The 8,472-nt window shown below is 37.2% G+C and overlaps 1 protein-coding gene across 1 annotated transcript; it reads right to left on the bottom strand.

The window, feature by feature from the left end:
• Positions 1-2,152: 2,152 nt before the first annotated feature.
• LOC107283356 (vomeronasal type-2 receptor 26-like) lies at positions 2,153-8,472 on the bottom strand. Its single transcript, XM_015811248.1, has 5 exons — positions 8,311-8,472; positions 7,332-8,183; positions 5,510-5,740; positions 4,478-4,643; positions 2,153-3,051 (listed from the first exon to the last, which is right to left on the bottom strand). Exons 1-5 carry the CDS (start codon positions 8,470-8,472, stop codon positions 2,153-2,155), a joined length of 2,310 nt encoding a protein of 769 aa, XP_015666734.1.

The following is an 8,472-nucleotide window of genomic DNA, read 5'->3' as shown; positions in this document are numbered from 1 at the left end:
GCCATGCCCGCGATGCCGACCAGAAACGAGGAGACAAGTCCACAAGCAGGAAAATAGGTTGTTTTGAGTGCTAACTTAATGTTAGGCCGTCCTGGCTAAACATCCAACAGAGATCCAGCAAACAGGAACGGTAAACCATCAAAGCTTTTAATCAGCGAAATGAAACAAAGTTAGCACTGGGGTAACAGTTCCGCAGCGCTCTATATGTATACCGCACACCCGTCCAGCCCCTCCCAGGCCCACCCTGTCTAGCCCCTCCCCCATGGCCAGTCAGCTCCGCTATCATGCCGCCACAACACCTTTGGGATTGTCAGGCCTGGCGTTCGTCCGGTCTTGCGCCGGCAGTCCCACAAGGCAGGCATCCGTCCAAGGAAAGTCCATCAGCCTGTTTAGCACAACGGCCCCAGCCAGTCCGGCCAAAGCTCCACCCAAACGCTCCACACGGCGTGACGCGGCGCTTCCCAATGACGTCATCCGGGATGGCGGAAACGAAGAGCAGCGGCATCGCACGGACGGGTGGAGGTGCTATCCGGAACGGCGTTGGAGGCCGCAACATCGCCAGGACGGAGCAGAGGCGTGGGTACGGGGGGGGGGTTTACACTCAGGGCCTGACAGCACCTTTGTGATAATCCTGACTTGGATCACTGGGAATCCCCATAGGCAATTGACTCAGAAAGAACTATCAATAATTGAGATATGCAGCTCACTTTTATTTTATTAATTATGACAGGAATTTTAAAGCACCAAACTCTCTTGGTAGTTTATCATAAATCTCCAAACCAATATCCCTTCATGAAAATAATTGCATTATACCAGCAAAGGACAACTGTTATAAAACTAACTCCCTAGTCTAACAACCAAGTCTTGACTAAATTACAAAAAGCTATTAAGAAATGTGAAATGTTTACATTTCAGAAAAGAGCATTGGACAGAAAAAAAAGACTGCCTTCAAATATATCACCATTGAATTCTCCTTGAAACAAGGCTAAATAATTCTACAAGACAGGATAATTCTACATGGAGATAAAATAGTTATTTGCTGAATAAAGAATGATACAAAATTTCATTGACTAGATTGAAATTTGTAAAGGCATGGTTTTTCCCCCATTCTCTTTTATTCTATAACTTAGAATGAGTTGTTACATTAATAAATTTGTTTCCTCAGTATTTGTATTGATCTGTGTCCAGAGACCAAGTTAAACAAGCCATATTAGACTGTGGATAAGTAATACTATTCACTGAAGCAAAAGATAGGTGTGGCAAGGAGACATTACCTGCCAAGGCTGCAGATCTGGAAATTCAAACTTTTTAATAGCTCTGTGTTGGGATTTTGATCTCACTGCCTCATGCAAAGAATGTGCCACTGCATAAACAGCATTGTAGATACTGTAGCTTTGGGCAGTCATCTGCAACTGAAAGAGGGGTGCAGGAAGATTTTCAAATTCTCTTCTCCAGTACAGGTTTCAGTGATCATTGAATACAATTCTGCATTTGAAAATGAACAATCAAACAATTGCTCCCAAACATCTTAACTTATTAGTGGAAAACCAGGCTTTGAGGAATTCTGTTTCTCTCCTTGATTTCACATGGATTACAACTGTGGTCCCAGTTAGATCAAATTTGTGTCCTTCTGAGTCTTTGTGGACAGACATGAGGAAAAGTGGGCCATGTCTTTTGATGGCCAGGAAGTGTTCATGTAGTTCTGGTGGCTTTGGTTATCAAATATTAAGTTACATAATTATTGTATTTTAAACATGAATGGAGAGGTAACACATGAGGGAATTACTATCATTTAGTATATGTGTAAATATTTAATAAGAAATATTTTTAATAAATAATTGTTTGGAAAGACTTGCCTCCTCTTTTAAATATATTTTTGATATGGTCCAAAATTGATTTAAGTACCCATTATTTCAGGCAGATTGGTTTGTCCTGTAAAGGTGATGTATTTATTTACTTCTTTGGACAATGATTGTAAATATAACAGGATGAGCATTCCTTTAGGAATGGGCAAACATAATAAGTCTTAATAACAATAATAATCTTCCATAAATTGTCCTTTCACAGATATTAAAACTATATGCATACAGAAGATAGCAAACAGTCTCTTGATTGTCAGCAATTTGCAAAGTGAGAAAACTCACATGATGTACTAAGTCCTCTTTATTAGTTGCTCTCTCTGGTTTAACTCAGGCCTAAAAACAATGATGTAGCATTTTGGGGAAAATATGCATCCCAGTAATGCAGCGCTGGAGGACAAGATGGAGAAGACCTCCACTGCTACCATGGCCTTGCCTTTTGTGCTCAGATAGGCTGGAAAGAAAGAAACCCATACACTACAAAAGGCCAACATGCTGAAGGTGATGAACTTCGCTTCATTAAAACTGTCAGGTAATTTACGGGCAAGAAAAGCCACAACAAAGCTGGCGATGGCCAAGACACCCATGTAGCCCAAGACACAATAGAAAAAGAAAGCTGACCCATCATTGCACTGTAAAATCATTTCTTGGAGCTCCGAATGCTTGTCCAACTCAGAGAATGGTGGATATGTTGACAACCACAGAATACAAATATACACTTGTAAGAGAGAACAGGAAAGGACAGTACAAAAAGGCAATCTTTTCCCCACCCATTTCCTCATCTGAGATCCTGGTTTAGAGGCCATGAAAGCAACAACTACAGTGATGGTTTTGGCCAGAACACTAGAAATGGCTACTGAGAAGGTGATGCCAAAAGTTGGTTGTCGGAGAAGGCAGGTCACCTTGTTAGGTTGGATGAGAAAGAACAAAGAGGACAGAAAACAGAGTTGAAGAGAGATAAGGAGGGTGTAGGTGAGGGACCGGTTGTTGGCTTTGACAATGGGAGTATCCCGGTGCTTAATAAAAGTTCCAAGTACCCAAGATGTCAAGAAGAAACAACAAAGAGCAGTCAAGGCTAAACAATTTCCTAAGATTTCTTCAAAACTTAGAAAGACCATCATTTTTAGGATACATCCTTTTTTTTCTTTATTTGGATAATGATCTTCTGAACATTCAAAACAGTCATCCATATCTGAAAGAAAAGTCAAGGAATTTGTCAATATCCGTTCCAAATTTTTGAAAATATTCATCTGATGGGTGCCAGCTAACTATGGTTACTAGTAGGATCATTTTTCTGTGAAATTGCATTTTTTTCTCTATTGTATCTTTTAGGATTTGCATGAAAAAAGCACAGTGGAAAGCACAATTATTCTCTGAAATCAATATAGTCCATTTGGACTTTTTTCATTTTTTCCCCAAAACTCTGATGATGAATATAAGGGAAGCAGAAATACTGACTCTGAGTGCAAATCAATATAATTCAGTTTGATTTGATTCAGTTAAAATGTGAGTAAGCTAAGGAAAGATTAATCTTTGTATTTAAAAAAATAAAAATAAAAAAGAGTTTGGTCCAACAAGCAAAAAGAATTATCTACTTTTACTTTCAAGATAATGAAATCCATGATCCCTATGCTCTATCCTCATCTTTAGTATTCTTTTATGATCTATGTGGAAAACATTGGTTCTACAAACACCCACCCTATGTCCTTTTGAGGTTAATATAAAATAATTCATTGACAAATCTTTCTTTGTTTGCTGAAACTTTTTTGCTTTCTCTTACTTGTGGAAATGAAGGGCCAGAAAATGGCAGATCAAATGGGAAAAAAATTCATTCATTCATTCATTCATTCATTCACTCACTCACTCACTCATTCACTCATTCATTCATTTGCAATGACCTGAGCCAATCAAAAGGTTGTTTTTTAACGTTTATTTGTAAAAACAGTCATTTTTTATTTATATTTGAACTAAAGGTTGTCTTTGAAAAGCAGTGATTAGGGGTCCTTAAATCATACTTTCATAGGGGCCAAAAAAGAAAAAAAGATAAAGAAGTTATTGAATTAATTCAATGTCTGAAGACTCAAAGTAGATTTCATGTGTGGGTTTCTGGTAAGAACAAATTTTGCTAGTTCCAGTACACTTTTTCTTTAAGTCCCAAGCTAATCTACAAATTCTAATTAGCGGGTGATCTCCCATTTAAATATTTATTAGTCAGATAATGATAAGATGGATTTACAATGATTAAGGTCACAAGTTATGAAGATGACATCATATAGGGGAGACCAGAAAACAATTTTCTTTTTTTTTAAAAAAAAAATTGTTTCATATAGTTGTTTACTAAGTGAACAATCTTATGGGGGGAAAAAACCCACCAAAGGCAAATGAAGTTGAAAATTTGAAAAATAAATAAATAGATAATAGATGATATGATGATGGAAGATCTATGACTGAATGGATCCCAATTAGGAAATGCTACCTGCCAGAATCTTAGGGGCAAACTTTAACAGTACAGAAATGAACATTCACCTGTAAAGTTACTAATTATATTCATTCTAAAGTAGTTTATTACATTTTGCTTAAATCTATCTCATGAAAACTTGATGGAATCTCTAACCTACCATTTTGATTTGAAATCTTCCCTTCTGGACATGGAACACAGTCGTAGCAACAGAATTCTTTTTCTTCAACCCCTTTCTTCCAGTATCCAGGGGAACAATGATAATTACACAGAGAAATTGGAAGTACCTGGTCATAAACATAAAAGGTTTTGTAAGGGTTCTTTGTCTGGAAACAGAATAACAGAATAACAAGAGTTTGAAGGGACCTTGGAGGTCTTCTAGTACAACCCCTTGCATAGGCAGGAGACCCTATACCAGGGGTGCCAAACTGCCAGCCTGCAGGCCAGATGCATCATACCGAAACCGCGCTGACCCCATTGCTGACAATGGAAAAAAAGTCATGATACGTTGTGATACATCACATGACATTGTGAGTTTGACACCCCTGCCCTATACCATTTCAGACAAGTGACAGCCCAGTCTCTTCTTACAGCCTCCAGTAATGAAGCACCCACAACTTCTGGAGACAAGCTATTGCTCTGCTTAATTGTTCTCAATGTTAGGGAATTTTTCTTAGTTCTAAGTTGGTTCTCTTCTTGATTAGTTTCCATCTATTGTTTCTTGTCTTTCCTTCTGGTGCTTTTGGAAAATAGATTGATGACCCCCCCCCCTTCTTTGTGGAAGCCCCTCAAATTGACTTTTCAAATTTCTACTCAATTTTATCAAATGGGATTTTTACTATAAAGATGTTGAAATTACAAGGATGGGTAACAGGACCTGCTTGCAGAAGGGCAGGTGAATAAATACTTTTTGTGATGACAATCTTATGTAAACAACAGGACTCCCATGATTCCAAATGGAAATGCAACTCAAATATGAAAACTTGGCTTTTAGAGTGTCGTGTCATTTTATCAATTTGCTAAATGCTTGAACACAGTCAGCATTTGCACTGAATAGATCTCTCATTTTTCTCTCAAAAAAAAAACCCCCTTATATTTAGAAAGAGACTATGTTCAATATGCCTTTACAGACAAAGACATCTTCATGGTTATCATAATGGATCACAATACAGTCCATTAAATGTAAATATACCTGGTTAAAAGCTGGGTGCCAGGCAATCATATTTTCATCAATGAATAATTCTTTCCCTTTTGGAGCACTGGGATCCAACTCTCCAACTCTAACTTTCTGAAAAGATCTGTTAGGGAATGTGATCAGGTTGATGATGTCAAATCCACCCGTTGCTTCCCCTTTCTCATTCAAGAACACGCTCTCCCCAGCCGAATTGTTAAAAGAAATGCCTTGAAGAAATGGATGGAGCTGCTTCAAAGACAATGAGAGAGGGAATTGTAAGGATAATAACAGAGAGGAGAACAGCATATTCAAATTTAATTCACTCATTTTTCCCATTCCTGTAATAATGCTCAAATAAGTATATTGAGAAAATTGATAATCTATATTGCATGGAAATTTATAGGTCTATTCTATTATTAATTTGATCTTATTTTAAGGAAATATAGGAAATAGCATCAATCAATAAGAGCAAAATGAAAACAGAATATTTTGAATATGATTTCTATTTACTGTTCAAGTTGGTCAACCCTAGACACCATATATTGTCTTATCCTCCATTTTTCCTCTTCATAGTTAGCTTTTGAGAGGCTAGGACCTGACAAATTTCCTTTAGTCAGATTTTAGACATTCAAGCATTCTTTGGTTTAAGGGAAGAGGAGGAGGAGAACAGGTGCATGAGGAGGAAAGAGAGAGAGAGAGAGAGACAGACAGACAGATAGACAAAGATGAAAAAACAGTACACTCAGGTTCTCAACCCTGAAATATCCATGAGCTAAGTACACATATATTTGAGAATAGGTTATATGTACATAAATCTGAAATCACACAGACAAGAATTCCAAATAATTCTTGCAAGTGTGAACATTATGGAAGACTGTTAAGGGAAAATTCAGCAGATTCTCTGTATACCATAACAGAAATTAATTGTTGAACTATATTTCAACAAGATGATAGCAGAGCCATTTTTTACATTGTGGTGACCAAAACTGGATGCAGTATTCCAAGTGAGGCCTTACTAAGTCATTATAAATAAAAAGATCATGTGATCTTGATTCTATCGCTCTGTTAATGAAGCCTAGCACTGTGTTTGTTTTTTTGGTTGCAGCACCCTGCTGACTCATAGTTACGTGATTGTCCACTAGCACTCCAAGATCCCTCTTACAGTTACTACTATGGTGCGAGGTACCACCTATATTGTACCTGTGCATTTGGTTTTTTTTTGTTTTTCTTTGTTGCTCTTTATTCCAAGAAGAAGAAAATGTCAACTTAGAAAAAAAATCAATAATTGAAATATGCAGCTCATATTTATTTTACTAATTAATGATGAAACAAACTTTAAAGCACCAAACTCTCTTGGTGGTTTACCATAAGTCTCAAAATCAATATATCTTCACAAAAATAATTTGGCTATATCAGCAAAAAACTAATTCTCCTGTCTAACAACCCAGTCTTTACTAAATTACAAAAATCTAGTGAAGTGAAATGCTTACATTTTAGAACAGTATATTGAACAAGAAAAAAAAATTGCCTTCAGATGCATTGTCACTTAATTCTTTTTAGAACCAGGCTGAATAAATCTACAAGACAGGACAAATCTAGATAGAAGTAAAATGGTTATTTATGGAATCAAAAATAACACAAAAGTCCCATTGAATCGATTTAAATTTGCAAAGACATGTTTTTTTTCATCCTTTGTTCTATATCTTATAATCAGCTGTTACATTAATAACTTTGTTTTTCCATAACTGCATTGATCTGTGGGGAAAAAAATCCATATTAGAGTATGGAGGAAAAGAACTATTCACTGAAGCAAAAGATAGGCGTGGTAAGGAGACATTACCTGCCAAGGTCGCAGATTTGAAAATTCAAAGTTTTTAATTCTTCTGTGTTGGGAGTTTGATCTGACCGCCTCATGCAATGAATGTGCCACTGCATAAACAGCATTGTAGATACTGTAGCTTTGGGCAGTCATCTGCAACTCAAACAGAGGAGCAGGCAGAGTCTCCAAATTCTCTTCACCACTGCAAGTTTCATTGGGCATTGAGGGTAATTCTTCATTTGAAAGTGAACAGTCGAACAATTGCTCCCAAACCTCTTGAAGAAATCCATCTTTGTGGGTTGAAGGTTTGATGACCTGAATAAATTCTTTGAAGCCTTGAACTTCTCTTGAATGCACTGTAAAGGAAAGAGACCCATGGAACAACTGGACATCCCAAGCCCTTTGAAGTCCTGTCAGTATGAAATCAATTGGATACATCAGAATCCAAACCTTTCTAAATAATGCACTCTCTTTATTTTCATAATCACATAGAAACACAACACTTCTGAGCCACAGAATTGTGAATGATTCACCATAGACAAGAAGAACATTGGCCTTCTGATTTATCAGTTGATTAGAAATAGTTGAGATTACATCGTAAAATTCTGAAATGTCTTCTAATTGGGCTCGTTGTGGAACTCTTTGTGTGAAAGACAAGCAGATCCCATTTTGAGAAAGCAAAGGATGCATTTTCTGCAAGAAATTTTCTCCCTTATTTTTATCAAAGGTAAAGACTCCAATCCACCTCCATCCAAAATGGAGCAGAAGCTGTATAACACCACTGTATTGATGTTCCTCTTTGGGGACCATGCAGTAAAGTGAAGATACTTTACTATCCTGGACCTCTTCTTGGGCAAAGGAGCCATAGGTCAACTACATAGAAAAAAGGGAGAGTCATTTTTCATGGCAATGAAGGGAAACTGAATGAATTCCAGAAACGAATTCTAATATTTACTACAAAAGAAGGCAATTTTCTCTCTTACTCTCCTGCCCAAATTACCTGTGGAATCTTGAAGACTTTTATTGTTTCTGCCATATAGGAAGAAGTATCAGACACAAGTGCTCCAATGATGGCCATGAGATTCTTCTGGCTATCACATTTGTAATTAGGGACAAATTCCTGAGATTTAAAAAGCAGGTCAAGAGTGGTGCGGTAGGTCAT

This window comes from Protobothrops mucrosquamatus, unplaced genomic scaffold (assembly GCF_001527695.2).
Source record: "Protobothrops mucrosquamatus isolate PMUCROS unplaced genomic scaffold, P.Mucros_1.0 scaffold34, whole genome shotgun sequence".
Taxonomy (NCBI): Eukaryota; Metazoa; Chordata; class Lepidosauria; order Squamata; family Viperidae; genus Protobothrops; species Protobothrops mucrosquamatus.
The sequence above is the reverse complement of the archived record's forward strand: the minus strand, read 5'-3'. Positions and strand labels throughout refer to the sequence as shown.

What these genes read in the sequence shown, in the direction of transcription:
- LOC107283356 (XM_015811248.1), bottom strand. Translation starts at nt 8,472, where the DNA reads ATGACCTACCGCACCACTCTTGACCTGCTTTTTAAATCTCAGGAATTT. An exon ending in AAGTCTTCAAGATTCCACAG is followed by an intron (nt 8,184 to 8,310) that starts GTAATTTGGGCA and finishes TTTTCTATGTAG; the next exon opens with TTGACCTATGGCTCCTTTGC. An exon ending in GAAGATTTCAAATCAAAATG is followed by an intron (nt 3,052 to 4,477) that starts GTAGGTTAGAGA and finishes CTTTTCTTTCAG; the next exon opens with ATATGGATGACTGTTTTGAA.